Source organism: Sebastes umbrosus, chromosome 12 (genome assembly GCF_015220745.1).
Source record: "Sebastes umbrosus isolate fSebUmb1 chromosome 12, fSebUmb1.pri, whole genome shotgun sequence".
In the NCBI taxonomy this organism is placed as follows: domain Eukaryota; kingdom Metazoa; phylum Chordata; class Actinopteri; order Perciformes; family Sebastidae; genus Sebastes; species Sebastes umbrosus.
The window spans coordinates 33779745-33800990 of record NC_051280.1 but is presented as its reverse complement, the minus strand read 5'-3'; the positions used below and the strand labels follow the sequence as shown (position 1 = coordinate 33800990).

The window sequence follows — 21246 nt, the reverse complement described above, 5'->3', positions numbered from 1 at the left end:
CAACTGAGTCTGTAAATGACTCAAATAAATATGAAATATCATAGAAATGTTGAAATAGACTGGAGGGGGGGGGGCTTTAAGCCTTTTTGTAAAGAAGTGGACCATTTAGTCTCAGAGATTCTGACCCTGAATTCTGATTTATCTTTTCCCTTTTGGTACCTGTAATCTTCTTAAAGGTCTCAGTAAAAGCAACACAAGATTATTATCATTATTATTATTATTATGGCTGATAGTAAGAGGAACCGTCCTCACCAACATCATCAACTCTATCCGCTCAATAGAGAAAATCACTTTCACTCTTCCACTTCAACAGGAGAAGGAGGATAAATACCGGGGAACTGGGATAGTTAGAACCATCTAGACCAGAGGTCAGAGGTCAGAGGTCAGAGGTCAGCAACCTGCGTCTCTTCAGCTCCTCTCCAGCGGCTCCCTGTGGAGTTTTAAACTCTGTTCTTTGTTTACATTTTCATTTTTATTTATCATCGTTGTAGGTCTATGGTACGACGGGACGACGGAGTATTAGGGACACATTGAGGAAAAAACATACATCTGAGATTAAGAGAATAAAGTCGGAATATTATAAAGTAGTAGTTTTACGTGTTATTTTCTTTATTTCTCGTAAAGTTATGACTTTATTCTGTAAATCTCAGATGTTGTTTCCCTCAATGTGGCCCTAATACTCCGTAGTACATTGTGTCTTTGGCCCTCACTGCATTAGACTTATAAACTATATACTTAGACTATAAACTAGGGATGTCACGAGAACCGATACTTCGGTACCAAGTCGATGCCAGAATTTTAAAAAAGTGACGGTACTGTTTTTCTACAGTAGCGACGGTACCGTACGATGCCTGTAATGGTCATTGGTAGGGATGTGACGTGAGAAACATTTCCCAACGCGTGACAACGCCAGTGTCACCGAATACACCGGACATTTTACAAGAAAGATTACGGTCAACATGTGCAGAGCGCTGACTCTGATCTGTACCGTCAGGTGACGGTGTGTCTGGCCTAGCCGGTAGCGCTATTGCTGCGGGGCTCCGCTGCGGGACTCTACCTGGCACCGCTGCTCCCTGCACACCGGCTGTGACGGCTCTATCCGCCTCTCTGTGATTACCTCATTAACGTTCTGGTTCTCTTATAGCATTGAGATTAAATGTGAAATATTGCCAAATAGGTGTGTTTGATTTTCACTTCGACAACAAATCCTCTGCCTCCTGCTCCTGAGCTGACGGACCAGATGCATTCACGGTCAGTATGTAGCGTCCGTCGTCGGACTATCGATAACATGCTGCTGATGCGCCAAAATGAACTAAATGGGTCAATTATTTTTATTTATTACTAAAGGGACTGTCAGTAAGAATCCTAAATGTCTTGTTAACAGTGACACCGTTAAGTCAACTAAAGTCAGCGTCCTGTTGCTGGCGCTTGTGCTCGCTCTACATAGACATGAAGGAGCACCGCTCAACACAGTGAGGAGACACACGTCAGCTAAAAGCACAATATCACTCTATATTTCAGCTGCTTGGCAGTAATGTTAGCTGACCAGACCAAGGTCTCTCCATGAATCAATGCTGATCCTAGTGTTGGCTTTTCCCGCCTCAGCCTCCCGACCGCGGCCGGAGGGAACGGGGGAGACGCCGGAGTTTTGGTCGGAGACGATAACGTTTCTCTCTGCGGAGCCCCGTCACTTCACAAGACACGGGAAACCTCTGTTGGTCTGGAGGAGCTGCAGCAGTTATTTCTGCACAAACGTCCACTGAACATTCACCAGATATTCTCAGAGCTAAACTAACTCTTCTGCAGTGTGGAGTGAGCAGCATGCACGGGAGAGGTGGAGAGAGAGAGAGAGAAGGAGCGCGGTGTGTGAGTGAAGACAAACAGGCAGAGCGGGCATGGGATCCCGACCCGGTACATTTATACATGTAAGAAGTTACAAACCGTCCCTTTAAAGGCTACACGCCTCTGTTTTTTTAATTCTTCACATGTTTCTAATAAAACAGTGTGTGTTGAGTTACAGTTCAGGGATTCATTGTTGTTGTTTTGTTTTTACCGTGGTATCGAATTGGGTATCGAGAATCGTGGAAATTCACTGGTTTTGGTATCGACCACTAGATTTCTGGTGTCGTGACATCCCTCCTATAAACTGTGTTACCTTCATCACAATGCTCAAATGTTTAAAATGTCTCTTTTGATAGTAAAGGTTGCTGAGCCCTGATCTAGACTCTTAATACATTTTCCTGTCTGAACTCTCTTATGTGCATTTTGAGCTGTACCTGCCTCTCTTTTATTTGTTCCATGTTTGATTATTATTGATTATAATGTCCCAGTCCTCACCCGTTCCATCTTCATCATAACAAAACAAAACAAGTAGTGATTTATTATATCTAAAAAAGTCAACTCTATTTTTCACAGCTTATTTTCCTTTTAGTTTCAGCTTTAGTTTACTATAAGAACCCTGATGTGGTCCAGATGTGTCTGGTTCTACTCTGAGAGAAAAGGTCTGGTCAGAATGTGAAAGTGAAGACGAGTACATCAGTGCACCTTCTTCAGGTTCTGAGAGGTTAGGAGCCCCAAACTGGCCCCAGCTATTCTCCACGAGGAGCGTTGAGGCCTGCAGAGGTTTTTGTCGAGGTGTCAGGCTGACTTTACTCACTGTGGTCCGTAAACACGGTGAGAAACCGTCGTACAAAAACTCATGAACTGTTTCTCTATGGGAGACGCTCGGCGGCAGCTGAACGCGGTTTGAGGTTTTCCCCCATCAGCCCCCTGTGGCTTCTTTGAAGTGAGGAGGCGTCTTATCTGATGGGAGACAACAACGGAGCGGTGACGTGAGACAAATCTGACAAGGGTCACGTGACCTGATGATCAGAGCCAAGCAGAAATAAAGATAAGTTAAGAGCATTTATTCATTCATTAAAGGTTCAATCTGTACGTTTTAGATCACATTATTTCAGCTGCATTCACATATATATTATATATTATATATTATATATTATATATTATATATATATTCACATATAACTACTGTTGTTGCTTTCTACATCTCTGAAAGTCTGAAGGGCCATTCTGAAGGCCGGTGTTTAGATTATGAGGCTTACAAAGTGACATTTTCTTCAGTTAAAGGGACTGTTTGTAACTTCTTACACATATAAATCTACCGGGTCGGTTTCCCTTGCGCGCTCGCATATGTGTCTCTGCTGTTCAGACTCAGACTCCAACACAAACTCCAGTGAAGCATCAAAACCTCTTGGTTGTATCTAGTGAAGCTGTTAAACAGTGTTGGCCGCGGTCGGAGGACGCGGGGGAGACCGTAGCTTTGGTCTCCAGGACCGGAGTCTCTGCTCCTCTGCTCCTCTGCTCCTCTGCCTGCCTTCACTCACACACCGCGCTCCTTCTCTCTCTCTCTCTCCACCTCTCACGTGCATGCTGCTCACTCCACACTGCAGAAGAGTTAGTTTAGCTCTGAGAATATCTAGTGAATGTTCAGTGGACGTTTGTGCAGAAATAACTGCTGCAGCTCCTCCAGACCAACAGAGGTTTCCCGTGTCTTGTGAAGCAGGAAAAGCCAACACTAGGATCAGCATTGATTCATGGAGAGACCTTGGTCTGGTCAGCTAACATTACTGCCAAGCAGCAACAGGACGCTGACTTTAGTTGACTTAACGGCCACAGGTGAAGCTGTTAACAAGACATTTATCATTCTTACTAACAGCCCCTTTAACTAAAGACAGAGGAGATACTGGTCATCAGGGAACAGGCTGAAATAGAGAAGTAGTCTGATGAGTTGGATCAGACTACGGCTGTGAAAGAGACCTCATCTGGGGTCAGCTGCATGAACTTCCTTACTTACTAGTTTTGGCCCATTTCACCCATAATGCATTGCGTGGCAGGCTATCTAAGTCAGTGTTACATTAGTCACTCAAAGGGAAGCTTCATGCAACGGGTACATCCGAGTGTCTGCAGCTGGTCTGACTTAAAGTTAGATCTAAGACAAAGACTAGGTCTATCTGTATTTTGAAGGTGGTTTTATTGGTGCATAACAATAAACCCTAACCCTAAATACTGAGAGGAAGTATTAATACCTTTGTTGAGTTGAAGGATGTGAACTCTTCTTCCACCACAGACTGCACTGAAAAGAAGAGGAATCAATAGAACTGGAGGCCGAGGAGTCAAGGGAGAACAGTTTAGGTTTATTTAAAGGCTGATTCCAGATGTTCTGAAGGTCTACAGAGAGACAGAAACACAACAAGTCAAAGCTCCACATCTGCCGTCAGAGTTCCAACCAGCAAGGACCCGCCGCCCTGAAACCTCCCCGACATCTGACCGAGTGGAATGTCCATTTAGTTCTTACTCCAAAAAACAAAACAACAACCAGAACCAGAACCAGAACCAGAACCAGAACCAGCTCAGATCCACGTGGTGAGCTTCAAACATGAAAACAAACTCTCTCCCTGAAGCTTCTGGCCAGATTTCGTCCTCACATTCATTAATTCATATTTTAATCTTTATTATTTTTCAAATACATTTTAGTAAATGCAACATGAAAAGCACAATCACACGGAAAATAGACACGTCTTCTCTTTGAAGTCTGCTTTAATAAAACAAATAAAAACAGGCTTTTCTTCTTCTTCTTTTTTTAATCCAGAGGAACTAAACGATGTGTTGAAGGTAGAAAAAGCAGCTTTCTGCTGGTTTAGACTGGACAGGAAGTTACTTACAGTGCTGCCGTCTAAACCCTCACATCCAGCCTATTGGTGGAGCCTCTGAGCGTCCTGATTGGTCAGCTGTCCGCTCTCCGCTTTCTCTCATTTGGCTCTAAAACAACCAGGACTGACGGCGTGTAGAAATACTCTACGAGGGTGAAACCACAGAAATAAAACCCCTGAACCTCGACAGGACTCTCTCAGCCCGTCTGCACCACAGGAACCCTTCAGGAACTCTTTACGGGATACGTCAATGTTTACGTCCTGGACTCTTTGTCAGACGGTCCAGGAACTATCGGGGTGCAGTTGTGTTGCTCATTGTTAGAAATAAACACCTGGAAGACCTCACAAGAACAGCAAAATAATACAGAGCTGAAAACTAGGGATGCACCGATACCACTGTGTTTCAGACCGAGAACAAGTACTTTCATTTGAGTACTCGCCGATACCGAGTACCGATACGAGTACCGATACGAGTACTTCTCTGTGCCTAAAGACCCTCGTTAACAGCCAGCTGGAGGGTGTGAGCGACACACGGCAGGCTGGGGAGTCACGCAGACGAGGCGCTGCGCCGCCACCGGCTCTAGGTCGGCTTGGAAAGGCTCGGGGAGAAGGTGCTTCCCGGAGCCGTGGACAAAGCGTCACCAGGTTGGACTGTCCTCAGTGAGCCCACGTTAAAGGCGCCAGGGGTCTGTGGCGATGTCGGCAACCCACCCGACCCATCTTGAAACACGGAACAAGGAGTCTAACGCACGCGCAAGGCAGAGGGTGCAAGCAAAAAAAGTAAGGTAAGTAAACAAAAGTAAGTGAGTAAAGTTAAAGCGAGGGCCGGCGCGCGCCGGCTGAGGTGGGATGCCGGCGAGGTCTCGCTCACCAGCGTGAGCGCGTGTGATAGGACCTGACAGATGGTGACGAGAGGTTAAAGTCACGCTGTCGTAAAGTGGTATCGGTGCCGTTGTATCGGAGCCGTTTTGTGAGTACGAGTACATGAGCACAGCATCAGACCGCGCTCTATTGTAAACTGAATCTGAAGACTTGGACGTTTTATAAACGACTGATCAGTCAATCAAGAAAAGAATCGGGAGATTACTGAATAATATAATATAATTGTAGTTCCTGAGTTTGGTTCTTGTAGTTCTTTTAGGTTGAATGGGGGGGGGTCTTCGGTTACAGGTGAAATAAAAGCAGGGCTGCAGAGCATTCATTAAAAACATGTGGTGTACAGGGCGGAGCTGCAGAGCTGCAGAGCTGCAGTAGAGTAGAGTAGAGTAGAGTAGAATAGAGAAGGGTAGAGTAGAGTAGAGTAGAGTAGAGTAGAATAGAGAAGGGTAGAGTAGAGTAGAGTAGAGTAGAGTAGAATAGAGAAGGGTAGAGTAGAGTAGAGTAGAGTAGAATAGAGAAGGGTAGAGTAGAGTAGAGTAGTGGTTATAGAAGGAAACATTCACCCAACCTCTACAGCAGGCAGTAGTGACGGGACAGTGAGCGGCACAGCTGCTAGTCAGACTAGTCCAACTAATTAAACTAGTCCAACTAGTTAAACTAATTTAACTAGACTAACTAATCAAACTAGTCCGACTAGTCCAACTAGACCAACTAGTCCAACTAGTCCAACTAATCCAACTAATCCAACTAGTCCAACTAATCCAACTAGTCCAACTAATCCAACTAATCAAACTAGTCCAACTAATCCAACTAGTCCAACTAATCCAACTAATCAAACTAGTCCAACTAATCCAACTAGTCCAACTAATCCAACTAATCCAACTAGTCCAACTAATCCAACTAGTCCAACTAATCCAACTAATTTAACTAGACTAACTAATCAAACTAGACCAACTAGTCCAACTAGTCCAACTAGACCAACTAATCCAACTAGTCTAACTAGACTAACTAGTCAAACCAGTCAAACCAGTCAAACTAGTCAACTAGTCAAACCAGTCAAACTAGTCAAACCAGTCAAACTAGTCAAACCAGTCAAACCAGTCTAACTAGTCTAACTAGTCTAACTAGTGAAACTGGTAAACAGGAACAGAAAGAAAACGGTTCAGTAAGCGAGCAGGGTTACATCTTTTTTTGTTTTTTTCTTGGTTAAGTAAAGAAACAACAGGAAGAAGAAGAAGAAGCCGGAGAGGAAGAGAGAACCCCCGAACATATCCAAGCAGGAAGCTACTAGACGTACCTGTAGTCACCTCGGAGGGCGACAAGCTAAAACTGCTACGAACAAATCACAAAATACAGTTGGTTGTTTTTTAGTTAATATCTGCGATCTCATGAAGCTAACGGTAATACTATCCCTAAAGGTCCACGCCGTCCCTTCCCTTCTACGTCTTTCTCCCCCCCCCCCCCCCCGTGGCTGGCACCGCGGAGCCGTCCCCCGGCGCCGCCAACGGGGCCTCAGGTGGGACGGCGAGCGATTTGGGTCCAGGTGGACGTTAACACAAAGCAGCGTCCAGTCCTGATTCTCACAACACGGCTAAGAGACTTTAAAGTCCAACTATGGTCAAATATATTTATTTATATATTTATATAGCTGGAACCGTCCTCCGCTCCGTCCTCCGCTCCGTCCTCCATCAACCAATCAGCTCCGGAGAGCCTTCCTCCTCCTCTTCCTCCTCAGTACTCAAAATGAATGGAGATCAGAAAGTCTATATTGACCCCCCCGGTGCGTCACCTGACCTCCCCCCTGAACCTGACCACCACACCGTCCTCGCCGTCCTCCCCCAACTTCAGTCTGCGGCGGCGGAGACGCTAAAAACGGCGCTCCGAACGGACCGAGCAGACGTCCAGGAGGTCGGCTTATTTTTTATTTTGTTCCAAAGAAAGAGGAAGTTGTTCCGGGTGAGATGTGGCGTCCGTCCAGAACCAAGGGGGTGGGGGGGAGCAGTGTGTGCGTGTGTGTGTGTGTGTGTGTGTGTGTGTGGGGGGGGGGGGGGGTTATGTTCCTCAATGTTCAGATTTCCGCGGGTTGAAGGAAACCCGGCGGTGAGCGTGGCGCGTCATGGCACCGCAGTTGAAGAGATCCCGCGCCCTTCCGGTTCCAGGAGGGGCGGCGGTCACCGGGTGGGGGGGGTGGTGTTTGAGCCTCGTCGTCGGGCGCCTCGTCGTCATGGCGTCTCGTCGCCTCCCCAGCCTCCACCTCTCCGCTCTCCTCGGGTTAATTTTCCATTTTTAGTTGGAGCTCGTCTTCGTCAAACTGTTTTGTGATTCCCTCCCGTTCCTCCTGGTGGTGGTTTATCGTTGACGTGTCGGACACAAAGCGCCGCCGGCCTCGGGCCTGCCGTTCAGTGAGGCGGGTTCATGGCGCCGTGACCTCGCTGCTGCTTCTGTTTCTGCTGCAGGAGGAGCTGCTCCAGCGCCGACGGGCCCGGCTGCATCATGGAGCTGGACCAGATGGACTGCAGAGGACGGCAGAGTGTTAGCGTGATGCTGAGCTAAACACATTACTACTCCACTGTTATACACATGTCAACAGCTGGATTTCATTACTACTCCACTATTATTCACATGTCAACAGCTGGATTTCATTACTACTCCACTGTTATACACATGTCAACAGCTGGATTTCATTACTACTCCACTGTTATACACATGTCAACAGCTGGATTTCATTACTACTCCACTGTTATTCACATGTCAACAGCTGGATTTCATTACTACTCCACTGTTATACACATGTCAACAGCTGGATTTCATTACTACTCCACTGTTATTCACATGTCAACAGCTGGATTTCATTACTACTCCACTGTTATTCACATGTCAACAGCTGGATTTCATTACTACTCCACTGTTATACACATGTCAACAGCTGGATTTCATTACTACTCCACTGTTATTCACATGTCAACAGCTGGATTTCATTACTACTCCACTGTTATTCACATGTCAACAGCTGGATTTCATTACTACTCCACTGTTATTCACATGTCAACAGCTGGATTTCATTAACACTCCACTGTTAGTCACATGTCAACAGCTGGATTTCATTACTACTCCACTGTTAGTCACATGTCAACAGCTGGATTTCATTACTACTCCACTGTTAGTCACATGTCAACAGCTGGATTTCATTACTACTCCACTGTTATTCACATGTCAACAGCTGGATTTCATTACTACTCCACTGTTATACACATGTCAACAGCTGGATTTCATTACTACTCCACTGTTATTCACATGTCAACAGCTGGATTTCATTACTACTCCACTGTTATTCACATGTCAACAGCTGGATTTCATTACTACTCCACTGTTATACACATGTCAACAGCTGGATTTCATTACTACTCCACTGTTATTCACATGTCAACAGCTGGATTTCATTACTACTCCACTGTTAGTCACATGTCAACAGCTGGATGTCATCCAGAGGTGGATGAACACATCGTTGGTTGAGATAACATCAGCCGTTCTAATAGAAACCAGAATGTGTCACCTTGAGGCTGTCGAGCAGCACGGTGGAAGACGACTCCTCCATCGGAGACTCCTGATTGGTCCAGGAGCTGCCGGGGGGCGTGGCCTGATGCCAGCTGGTGTCTGAGGCTCCGGAGGCTGCAGCCGGCAGGTAGTCCAGTCCGAACCCACTGACGGCTCCTACACAACAACAACATCTGTTAACATCTGGGAGCAAAGATCACAATAAACCCTCTGGACCCTCTGGTCCCTCTGGACCCTCTGGACCCTCTGGACCCTCTGGACCCTCTGGACCCTCTGGTCCCTCTGGACCCTCTGGTCCCTCTAAACCCTCTGGTCCCTCTAAACCCTCTGGTCCCTCTGGTCCCTCTGGTCCCTCTGGACCCTCTAAACCCTCTGGACCCTCTGGACCCTCTAAACCCTCTAAACCCTCTAAACCCTCTAAACCCTCTGGACCCTCTGGTCCCTCTGGTCCCTCTAAACCCTCTGGACCCTCTAAACCCTCTGGTCCCTCTGGTCCCTCTGGTCCCTCTAAACCCTCTGGTCCCTCTGGTCCCTCTGGTCCCTCTAAACCCTCTGGACCCTCTAAACCCTCTGGACCCTCTGGTCCCTCTGGACCCTCTGGACCCTCTAAACCCTCTGGACCCTCTAAACCCTCTGGACCCTCACTCACCAGTCTTGTCGGCCTTCCAGCGGTCCACCACCCTGCGGTCCCGGCTGTCGGGTGTGCCGATGGGGCCGAAGTTGGAGAAGGGCATGGCTCCGTGGTTGTGCGTGGGGGGGGAGGACGGCAGGCTGCTGGGGTTGGAGGAGTGAGGGGATTGGCTGGCCGGGGTGGAGTGATCTGCCAATCAGAACACAGCTTCACATCAGAGCCCGGTCTGGTTCTGATAACACACAGAGGGACATGTGGTGGACAGGTGAGACGTACCTGAGCTGGCAGGGAGGGACGGGGACCAGGGCGTCCCCTCGAACAGCGAGTAGAGGGACGGCTCCTGGTGCATCATGGGAACGTCGGGCTTGGAGCTGGGCGGCAGGTTCTTACCGTACGCCTGACTGAAGATGCTGTTCTGGTTGTACTCCTGAACACAACGACACATCACAGCTCTGATTGATCAGCTACTCATTGATCAGCTACTGATCGATCAGCTACTCATTGATCAGCTACTGATTGATCAGCTACTCATTGATCAGCTACTCATTGATCAGCTACTGATTGATCACGTATTGATAACTATAAACTCTGTCAGACCAGAATGTGTGAAATTATACAGAAAATCATTTTTAGATTGTTTGCAGAATATTCTGTAGTGATATTTAATATTAATTAAATTTTATATTTAAAGTACAGGATGATTTTTTATCTATAACCACTTCAATCATTTCAACGTTCACATTTACCAATACCAGTCGGCAAAATATGGTTATGACTTGAATATTAATATTTGTGAACAGTTTTTTAAACCTTTAAAATCAATAAATCAATAAATCAATAAATCAAAGCTGTCAGAAGCTCCTCCTGATCCTGACAGGATTTAAAGAATCTATTGCGCCATCTGGTGGTTGAACAATGTCAACAAACTCTACATTCACAACTTCACTAGGTCTATTAAAAGATCAAATATGGAGCTCAAAAACAACGATGTGATATCTGGAGTACGGTCTAAGACCTGCTCTGTATATAAAGCGTCTCCAGATCACTTCGGTTAGGATTTGACGCTATATAAAAATTAATTGAATTGAATTGAATTGAAACGGTAAATTAGTAGCCCAAATGTTTCCAACAATTTTACAACAGAGAAATCTGTGATTTGAATCAAGGTAGCTCAAGGTACATCATATCCTGTTTGTGCGTGTCGTCAGCGCTGTGGTTGTGGTGTTGATACCCCCCCCCCTCGTATTTAACGTTATCTTTAACTCATTAAATGGTGAATATCATGCATTATTATTCTGAGAGGGTGTTCATCTCCAACACATGGAGCCTTGCAGGTATGTGACTGTTTGAAGATGATGATGATGAAGAAGATGATGGTCTGACCTGCATGGGGAAGCTAGACATCGACAGCAGAGAAGACGGTTGGCCGATGACCTCGGGGCCGCTCTCCATCCTGGTCTGGTTTGGCAGCTGCAGAGACGAAGGACAGGACATGACGGGATGAGGACAACGTGTTTTATTCTCCATCACTAAGTGTCCACCGTGTTCCTCACAAACACGCTGCATCGTTTATCAACCCTCATCATCGCTGAGTTACTCATTCAAGGTTTCACGGTTAACGCTGAAGCAGCTGCAGAACGTTTACTGTGAAGCAGCTGCAGAACGTTTACTGTGAAGCAGCTGCACGAGAGGAGAAGTTCATCTATTAGTAGTACGATGGTTCAACTGGCTCAAGCAGAACAACTCTGTGGTGACTAAACTCAGTTATGAGAAGTTAAAGCAGCAGTAGTCAGGATATCACGAGACCTGGACTAACTAAACTCAGCTCAGGGATCCATGTCGGATTCCTCCTCTTTGGTTTGGATCTCTTGATTGACTCGGTTCTGTTCTTGTGTTTAAATCTCCAGGTTTATCAGGAGACATCACATGACTGACAGGTGAAGACATATGATGCACTCGTCATCATCTCCTCTACTCGCCCTCGTGTCAGTTTAAACATCAGTGAAGACACAGATTTGACTCTCAGACATGTTTTAGAAGGTTTGAATTTTGCATCATGAATGTGAGAGTTTTGTTTGGTAAATGAAGTATTAATCTTAATTAATAATACCATCATTACTCTACACAACAGCTACTAGCACCGGATGTGAAGGACAGCAGCTCTCCTCAGTGACGGGATGGCAGAGAGGCTTTAGGTCTGGATGGGACTAGATCAGAGGTCAGCAACCTGCGTCTCTTCAGCTCCTCTCCAGAGGCTCCCTGTGGAGCTTTAAACTCTGTTCTTTGTTTACATTTCATTTTTATTTATCATTTTTGTAGGTCTATGGTACGACGGAGTATTAGGACCACACTGAGGGAAAAAATAAATCAGAGATTTAATATTATAAAGTAGTAATTTTACGTGTTAATTTCTTTTTTTATCCTAAATTTATGACTTTTTTCTGGTAATATTCTGACTTTATTGTGTAAATCTCAGATGTTGTTTCCCTCAATGTGGCCCTAATCCTCCGTAGTACATTGTCTCTTTGGCCCTCACTGCATTAGACGTATATACTATATACTTAAACTATAAACTGTTACCTTCATCACAATGATCACATGTTTTGCAGCTCCAGACAGATTTTTTTTTTCTTTGCCTAAATGTCTCTTTTGATAGTAAAGGTTGCTGACTCCTGATCTAGATGCTGGGGGGGGGGGGGCGGGGGAGGAAGACAGGGCTACATACAAATATGTTTGGTCCAGGAGCAGAGCTAAGAGGGCCGGCCAAGGCCTGGAAGAAATCAGGAGGCTTAGAAAAGACCAGCTCCTCCTCCTCCTCAAAATCTGCTAGAGTTTTTAACAGGTCAGGAGGTAGAAGAGGCGAGCTCTTGTTGTCCTAGTGAGAGATGAAGCAAGAAGAAGAGGAGGAAGAGGAGAGAGGGGTACAAATGAAGAAAAATGAAGAGAGAGAGAGAAAGAAAGCAAGCCGGTAAGACTGAGGTGGAAAGAAGCTACAGAAGCCTGTAAAGCTGAACACAGATCAGTTCAACATCAGACAGTCTGACAGGGAAACCAATCAAACACAACGTTTCCCTCCAGAACACCAGCAGCAGGAGGTTTCATATGCATAGAGTTGGTTGTTTGAGTTTTAAGAACCTCTCATGTCAAATTCAACCAGACTGAAACATTCCAATCAGAAAAGAGACAACCAAGAGGAGAGAAGAAGCAGAGAGACAGAAAGCAGCAGGACAGGACACTTCCTCCTGAGAGCCGCTCACCTCAAACGGGGGTCCCCGGGGCCCGGCGGAGCCATCCTGCTCGGAGCAGATCCCCCCCGGCGGAGGCCTCTTCATCCTGTCCGCCATCACAGCCAGACCTTCCCCCATCCTGTACGACGGCTCCCAGTAGAAGTCCTGCATCTTGACGTTGGGGTACTTCATCTTCTTGTCCATGCTGGACAGCTGTGTCTGGCCGGGTCCCTGCAGCTGGTGCTCGTACAGTTTGAGAGGATCCTGAGCTGCGATGTAGAAGGCCTGCTGCTGCTGCTGCTGCTGAGGCTGCTTCATGCTCATCTGCATGGAAGGAATCTTCTGCAGAGCGGCCTGAGCCTGGTTCCACATCTGGGCCGGCTGATCCTGGATCTGCATGTACTGCTGAGACCAGACACACCGCTACAGTTAACACCATCCGTCTGTATCTGAGGCTGTCCGCTGTTTTACAGCCTTCACAAGCTCCACTACATACCTACGTACAGACACACTACTGACCAGGGATGGAAATAAAGAACCCATTAACCCACATTACCAATTTAATACTATCGCTTAAAAAGAAATATTTAAAAACAGTTAATAAGCTGAGGGAGGGTCAGAGGAGTGGCTCGTCACTTAAAGTCACTTTCTCGGTTGCCTGTAACAGCCTGAAGTCGGATTTATATGGAAAGAAATTGTTTAGTTTTCACATATTTTACTGTAATATTTGGGATATTTTTCAGACAATTTTCAAATTTTTTTTTACTATTTTTTCACATATTTTACTAATAATCTTCCATCATTTCCCGACATTTTTGGGATATTTTTCACATATTTCAGAATGTTTTTTCATGCTTTTATGCTCTCTGCTAAGAGATGTTATTTTTTTAGTTTTCAAATATTTTACTAATATTTTTCAGCCATTTCTTGGATATTATACACATTTTCCAAAATCTTTCCAATATTTTACTAATAATTTCCAGATATTTTTCAATTATTTTACAAATTATTTTCAGATATTTTACTAATAATTCCAAATGTTTTTTCAAGCTTTTAGGCTCTTGACAAATAGATGTTGTTTGGTTTAGTTTTCATATATTTTACTAATATTTTTCAGCCATTAATTGAATATTTTACAAATTTTTCTGACATTTTCCAATATTTTTTCACATATTTTACTAATAATTTTCACATATTTCCAAATGTGTTAGTTAATAATGGGTTAACGAGGGTGGGTTATTGGTTAAAAAAAGACATTTTGAATGAGCCTCCCTACTACTGACCTGCTGCAGCCCCGGGTGGTGAGGTGGACTCTTCCCCATCCCGACCTGCTGGACCGGTTTGGTGGGAGACTGCTGCTGCTGCTGGCTCATCGCCTGCACCTGCAGCTGGACCGACTGCTGCATGGCCTGGACCTGCTGACCCTGGGAGGGACCCTGGTTCATGGGCCCCGGGCCCTGGACCGAGGACCCCGGCCCCTGACCCGGACCGGGACCGGAGGGCCTCTGCTGACTGTAGGGAATGTGGGACTGCTTCCCGGCCTGGGTGCCGGCCTGGGCGTGGACGCCCGGCTGGAGGAAAGGTCCGGGAACGGACACTCCGGCGGAGAAGGTGAAGCCCGGGTTCACCTGAAGCCCCGGGAACGCCACCGGGGGCGGGATCACATAGGCTGAGGGAGGGAAACCTGCACAGGAACCAATCAGGAGCAGAGGTATTATCAGCCCTGATTCAAATTACTATTATTGATTAGAATGTGTTGAACAATTATTTTATTTATTTATTCATTATTATCATTATTATTATATATTATGTATTTATTTATTAGTTTATTAGTTTATTTTTTTCCCTCTTCTTCTTCTTCTTATTATTTAATGACTTATTTGTGGAGACTCTCCCTGTATTTTCTACATTTTGAATTTTATGTATCCATGATTGAGAACCAGTTATGTCTTCTGTGGCCAGCTGTGGCCAGCTGTGGCCAGCTGTGTGCATGTTGTTGTCAGGTGTGATTGATTGTTGTGATTGTTGAGTTACGGGTGAGTGTTGTTCAGAAAAAGAAAACAATAGCTTTCCCTGTTTAGTGTTTTGTTCTATTGATTATTGACATTAATAAAAACCCTTTGAAAGGGGATGTGTTGAGCGACGGGTTGAAAACCTCTAGTGGAGACAATAATAATGAAGCAGTGCTGCAACAAACTATTATTTTCATGATCGGATCAGATTAGCAGATTATTTTGCTGATTAATTGTTTTGTCTAAAAATGTCTGTTGTACATTTTACATGTACAACAGACATTTTCATTTTTATTGATCATTGTTGTAGGTCTATGGTACGACGGAGTATCAGGGCCACATTGAGGAAAAAAATACATCTGAGATTTAGAGAATAAAGTTTATAAATAATAAATATTATAAAGTAGTAATTTTATGTGTTATTTTCTTTTTTCTCATAAAGTTATGACTTTATTGTGTAAATCTCAGATGTGTTTCCCTCAATGTGGCCCTAATACTCCGTAGTACATTGTCTCTTTGGCCCTCACTGCATTAGACTGATATACTATATACTTAGACTATAAATTGTGTTACCAGATGTTTTGCGGCTCCAGACAGATGTTTTTGGGGGGTTATTATAGTAAAGGTTGCTGACTCCTGGACTAATGGATGAATTGAGTTACGGTTGAAGCTCGGTGTGTGTGTGTGAGTACCAGGTCTGCTGGGCAGAGGAGGGAAGGCTCCAGGATGGTGGATGGGGATGAACTGGGAGGAGCATGTGGTTTGAGTTTGAGTGACAGGAGTCTTCTTGGCTTCAGACACCGGAGTCTTCCTCAGCTCCGTCTGCGCCTTCACCTGAACGACACAAAACAAGTCCGACATGGTCATCGGCCGCTCCGACAGCGAGCAGCTCTGCCGGTGAAATGTTTGCATCTCTACCTGTTTTCCAGCATCAGTAGTTTTGTCATGACCAGCTTTCTTCAGCTCGCTCTTCCTCTTCCCGTCCCTCTTCAGCTCTCCTTTCCCAGCAGCCCCGTTGCCCTTGGCGAAGTCCCGGCGCTCCTTGCCGCTGTCTTTCAGGTGATGGCTCCGCGTGGGCTCGCGGCTCTGCTCTCTGGGTTTGATGTTCTCCTTGAAGGTGACGACGGGTCGGTCGCTGCCGTCGGGCCACGAGCTCTGCGTCTTCCCCGCCGACAGCACCGACTTCAGGCCGGAGTTCCCGCCGTCGTTGGGCGTCTGCTCGGCGTTGGACGACTCCTGCAGCACCGGCGCCTCCTTCTCCTGCGGTTCCTCGATGGCCTGCTCTGGAATGTCGGTGATGAAGACGAGAAGGCCGTCCTCGCTCACTCTGCACTGGATCAGCCTGCAGAGAGGAGACGGAGACAATGTCCCGATTCAACGTCTTCCCGGTAGTTTCCTCTTTATTTAACTGTGTGAAAGCTGAGACATGCAGAGACGGAGAAGACACGGAGGACGGAGGACACTCACCTCGGCTGGTTGTCGGACACCCATTTTCCCAGACTGATGAGTCTCTGATGTCGAGTGTGGACCGGCAGGCCGTCCCTGTCCACCAGGATGCCCTGATGACCTTTAGCGAAGTCCAGAGACCTGAAACACCAACAGACATCAAAACATGAAAACCTTCTGACTGACTCACCACCCTGCGACTGAACATTCGTCCCAGCGCCGATCCGAACATTCGTCCCAGCGCCGAACATCCATTCAACTGCAGAACATTCTGAATGAAGGAGTGGAGTACCTCAGAGCAGGCCGGAGCGCCAAGAAACCCTGCAACTCAAACTCTTCTGGCAGGGGCATCACTGCAGAGAAAACAAACACACCTTTAGCTTCAACAGCTGGAACACATCTGACATACAGGACAAACATTACAGGGCTACACCAACGTGGACACGTCTGAAAACACCGTGAGACACATTTATAAAACAACACAACCAAGAGAAGATCTGGGTCTCATTCACATGAACGGAGGAAGGGAGATAACTCTGGATTCAGCTGTTGGAGCGTTTGAATGATTTAAATCAGGACTAATAGAGTGTTCGTACCGAGGACTTGATTCACCTCTAAATAAATGATCCTCGGAGTTACAGACGACTCTTTCCCAATGGAAGTCTACGGGAAAGAGTCTTTTTGGGCCCGATGGCATCATGTGACGGACACGGCAGTTGCAGTAATGAGTATCAACGACCGGCACTCTGCCTGGGGGCTTGGCTTAAACCAACCCACCACCAAAATCATGACCTCCACCAAGGCCAAAGGCCGAGGAAGGAGGTTATGTTTTCACCGGCGTTGGTTTGTTGGTTGGTTGGTTGGTTTGTTTGGTGGGTGGTTGATTGATTGATTGGTTGGTTGGTTGGTTGGTTGGTTGGTTGGTTTGTTGGGTGGGTGGTTGGTTGGTTGGTTGATTGGTTGATTGGTTGATTGGTTGGTTGGTTGGTTGGTTGGTTGGTTGGTTGGTTGGTTGGTTTGTTCGTTTGGATGATTACTCCAAAAGTCTGCGATGGATTTGAATGTAATTTGTTGGAGGGGGGGCACAATGAACAATCCATTCGATTTTGGTGGCGATCCGGATCATCATCCGGCTTCTGGGATTTGTTTTTAATAACTCCGCTCAGCATGTGCATTAACACCACAGGCTTTAAGACATGCGCAGTGTAACTGATGACGTGTTCATGAACCCTGCCTTGGCGGAGGTCTGCGCTCTCCAGAGTGCACTTCTAGTTTGTTCCTGTACTTGCTGTCCACTTTTCTAAGACCTGACTGACTGTAATCTGAAGAGGACTCCGATCAGAGCTCGTATCGATCACTGAACTAAATAAAGAATCAGTACCAGCGGGTGTCCTACCTGAGGAACAGGACACGTCGTCCTCTTTGGGCTGGAAACTGTTGAGGATGGACACCAGCCAGGGCCAGACACTGAGAGACAGGAAGAGGAAGAGGAAGAGGAAGAGGAGTTAAACTTCCTGTTCAGAAGTGATCCAACAGACAGCAGGACAAGAAGACTCACTGCTGCCTCTGGTCTACGGCGGCCTCGTGGAAGACGCTGGGTCTCAGTTTGAGCCAGTCCAGAGAAACTTTGATAGCCGGCAGAGGACACTCGCCCATGATCTCCTCCCCTCGGTTCTTGTTGAGCAGAGCTCGGCTGCACATGACGCCCAGGAAGGACACTGAGGACAGGAAGTCAAACGTAAAATTACTACTTCATAATATTACGACTTTATTCTCTAAATCTCCGATGTATTTTTTTTCCTCAATGTGTTCCTAATACTCCGTCGTCCCGTCGTACCATAGACCTACAACGATGATCAATAAAAATGAAAATGTAAACAAAGAACAGTTCTTCATTTCCATGTTTAAACCTCCACAGGGAGCTGCTGGAGAGGAGCTGAAGAGCTGCTGACCTCTGGTCTTGAGAATCAGTTTTAGTAACCGTAACCATAGTACAGTAGCAGGCCCAGCAGTGATGACTGCAGCAGTATGAGCAGTAGTATCAGTAGCACTATCAGTACTAGTATCAGTAGTATCAGTAGTACTATCAGTGTGTTGTGTGGTTCTTACTGAAGAGTCCGAGCAGCTGGAACCAGCTGATCTGCTGCTCGCTGCTGTAGCTCTGCTCGCCGCCGTCAGCCGTCAGGTCTCTGAGGTGGTGCAGCTCAAACAGGTTGATGACGGTGATGTGGACCAGCTGCTGAGAGCTGAAGGCTTTCTGCAGGATCAGCCTCTGCACACACACACACAGGAGTCAGGTCGTGGAGTGACTTTAAAACACTTTAAAGTCAGACAGCGTGCAGGAGGAAGCAGGCAGACTGGACTGAATGCTGGACTGTGTCTTTCTGTTTCACCTGAAACTGCTCCTCCAGTTTCTCCCTCAGAGCGTCCACCTTGTCCAGACTCTTACTCAGGTAGACGTGACCGTGAAACTTGATGAAGGCCCGGATGAAATCAGACACGCTCCACTTGGATTTCACCTCGTCACGGCTGCACAAACACAGAGGAGGGTTTTATAGTGAAGAGAAGCATCAGAGCCACGGGGCTAAACATCTCCACAAGTCTTTACTTCCCTCTCAGAGGGATCAAAGTGATTTTAACTGTACATTAAAGGAAAACGTTGTCACCTCTCCAGCGCCTTGGACAGGGCCTTCTGCAGGTTGGTGGAGGCTGCTGGGAAGGGGAACTTCACTGCGATGCTGCGACAGTAGTAGAAGATGGTGGTGAGGTGGTCTCCTTTAGAGGAGGCCAGGATGGCCAGCTGGTTGTACGGCTGACCTGCAGGAGACACAGAGCAGCATCACACCCACATCTCAGGACGGACACCAACACGGGCGCATATGCAATCGCTTTTTTGTGAGCGTGCAAGTTAAAATTCCACGTGGTCGCATTCATGCAAATGACCATCATCATTGTGCATGATGCTCGTGTACAGTGGGAGTATTCCCTCTCCTTATGGTTCGTTCATTTGGTTTCGTAGCCCATATTTACCCGTTAAAACTAGGGATGCACCGATACCACTTTGTTTCAGACTGAGTACAAGTACTTCCATTTGGGTACTCTCCGATACCGAGTACCGATACGAGTACCGATACGAGTACCGATACGAGTACTTCTCTGTGTCTAAAGACCCTCGTTAACAGCCAGCTGGAGGGTGTGAGCGACACACGGCAGGCTGGGGAGTCCCGCATACGAGGCGGTGCGCCGCCACCGGCTCTAGGTCGGCTTGGAAAGGCTCGGGACCCCCTGCTCCGGTGCGACTGTCGACCGGGGGGGGACTGTCCTCAGTGCGCCCCGACCGTGTCGTGCCCCCAGGGCGGGGCTCGGCACACGTAAAAGGCGTCAGGGGTCTGCGGCGATGTCTGCAACCCGACCGACGCGTCTTGAAACACGGACCGAGGAGTCTAACACACGCGCGAGTCAGAGGGTGCAAGCAGAACCCCGTGGCGCAATGAAAGTGAGGGCTGACGCGCGCCAGCTGAGGTGGGATCCCGCCCCGCGGGGTCGGACACACCACCGACCCGTCTCGCCCGCACCGTCGGGGAGGTGGGGCGTGAGCACGTGCGATAGGACCCGAAAGATGCTGACGAGAGGTTAACGTCACGCTGCTGTAAAGTGGTATAGGTGCCGTTGTATCAGAGCCGTTTTGCGAGTACAAGTACATGAGCACAGTATCGGACCCGATACCCGGTACTGGTATCGCTATCGGTGCATCCCTAGTTAACATGTGAACAGTTTGTGTGTGATGATGATGAATGTGATTATTCTGAACATCGTTGTGTATTTTGAGCAGTTGGACGGTGGATTTGATGACGGTGAAGTTGAGAGATGAAATAATCCATCAGTAACAGGAGAACCACGGTGTGGTAGATTTCCTGGAGGGAGTGATAACAGCGTTAAAGAGAGATGTGTCAGACTCACCGTTTGACGGGACCAGCTGAGCTGCATGTCGGTAGTACGACTCCGCCTGGCTGGTCTGGTTACGATAACGTGCTGAAACACAGAAACATGGAGACACTTGAACATTTGATCTGAAGAGTTTTAGTCTTGCTGTCTCTGATAACACTGAGATGTGAGAACAGGACATGTGGACGTGGTCACCTATGTCTCCGAGGTGGACGAGGCAGTGCTGGCAGATGTAGGAGCAGGAGCTGGGCTGCGGCGTGACGATGGCGCTGGTGCTGCTCTGTTTATTGCTGATGATGCCGAGCTGAGAGGACTTGACGCGACTCGGCAGGTCCACGTTGAATACGGTGCACAGCTCCTGCAGCAGCTGGAGACGACAGAACAGGAGAGTGTTTATCCAGAGGAGGCTCCACGTTTCATACTCTGATCTATCTATCCGTCTGCACTAGGACTTCTCAGGTATTTGATGTGCTGGATTTACATTCCTGTCTGCTCGTTTGATCCAACAGACAGTCATCATTCATATCAATGTTGTGAATTGTGTTTCTCTATACAGTATATTGTTTAGCTCATAGGGGTGTAACGATACGTCTTTACAACGATACCATTCAAGGATGATATTTGGCTCATCTAGAGCGATACGATACGATTCAAGGACTGGAAATCAATACTAACGTTAGTTGACTTTCTGTTTTGTTTTTTACTTTACTCCCATGACCATTTGCCGACTGGCTCCTCTGCACAGCAGCGCCTCATTCAGACCGGCGCCCGTCTCCTCCCTCCACGCCGCTACCAGGTGAGAAAGCGAGGAGTCCAGGCAAAGGGGCGCCGTTCGTCTGCAT

At 47.0% G+C, this 21246-nt stretch overlaps 2 protein-coding genes across 7 annotated transcripts in view; one reads left to right on the top strand and one right to left on the bottom strand.

Annotated features, from left to right (window-relative positions):
* LOC119499314 overlaps window positions 1–21246 on the top strand; it is an 843332-nt gene that overhangs the window by 253445 nt on the left and 568641 nt on the right. The gene's annotated exons all lie outside the window — the stretch shown is intronic.
* smg7 (SMG7 nonsense mediated mRNA decay factor) overlaps window positions 6107–21246 on the bottom strand; it is a 19910-nt gene continuing 4770 nt past the window's right edge. For 2 of the 6 annotated variants that reach the window (XM_037787354.1, XM_037787352.1), the window contains exons 5-23: window positions 20600–20771; window positions 20420–20491; window positions 19126–19276; window positions 18853–18988; window positions 18569–18731; window positions 18018–18177; window positions 17856–17926; window positions 16752–16812; window positions 16481–16600; window positions 15932–16355; window positions 15706–15847; window positions 14285–14685; window positions 13032–13406; window positions 12500–12649; window positions 11158–11244; window positions 10051–10201; window positions 9793–9963; window positions 9142–9299; window positions 6107–8101 (exon numbers count right to left, since the gene is read on the bottom strand). In XM_037787354.1, coding sequence (XP_037643282.1) covers window positions 7988–8101; window positions 9142–9299; window positions 9793–9963; window positions 10051–10201; window positions 11158–11244; window positions 12500–12649; window positions 13032–13406; window positions 14285–14685; window positions 15706–15847; window positions 15932–16355; window positions 16481–16600; window positions 16752–16812; window positions 17856–17926; window positions 18018–18177; window positions 18569–18731; window positions 18853–18988; window positions 19126–19276; window positions 20420–20491; window positions 20600–20771 — 3279 coding nt within the window. In that variant the 3' untranslated portion in view covers window positions 6107–7987. The remainder of the gene's footprint in view (window positions 8102–9141; window positions 9300–9792; window positions 9964–10050; window positions 10202–11157; window positions 11245–12499; window positions 12650–13031; window positions 13407–14284; window positions 14686–15705; window positions 15848–15931; window positions 16356–16480; window positions 16601–16751; window positions 16813–17855; window positions 17927–18017; window positions 18178–18568; window positions 18732–18852; window positions 18989–19125; window positions 19277–20419; window positions 20492–20599; window positions 20772–21246) is intronic. The other 4 variants (XM_037787355.1, XM_037787353.1, XM_037787357.1 and 1 more) reach the window with 2 other exon arrangements.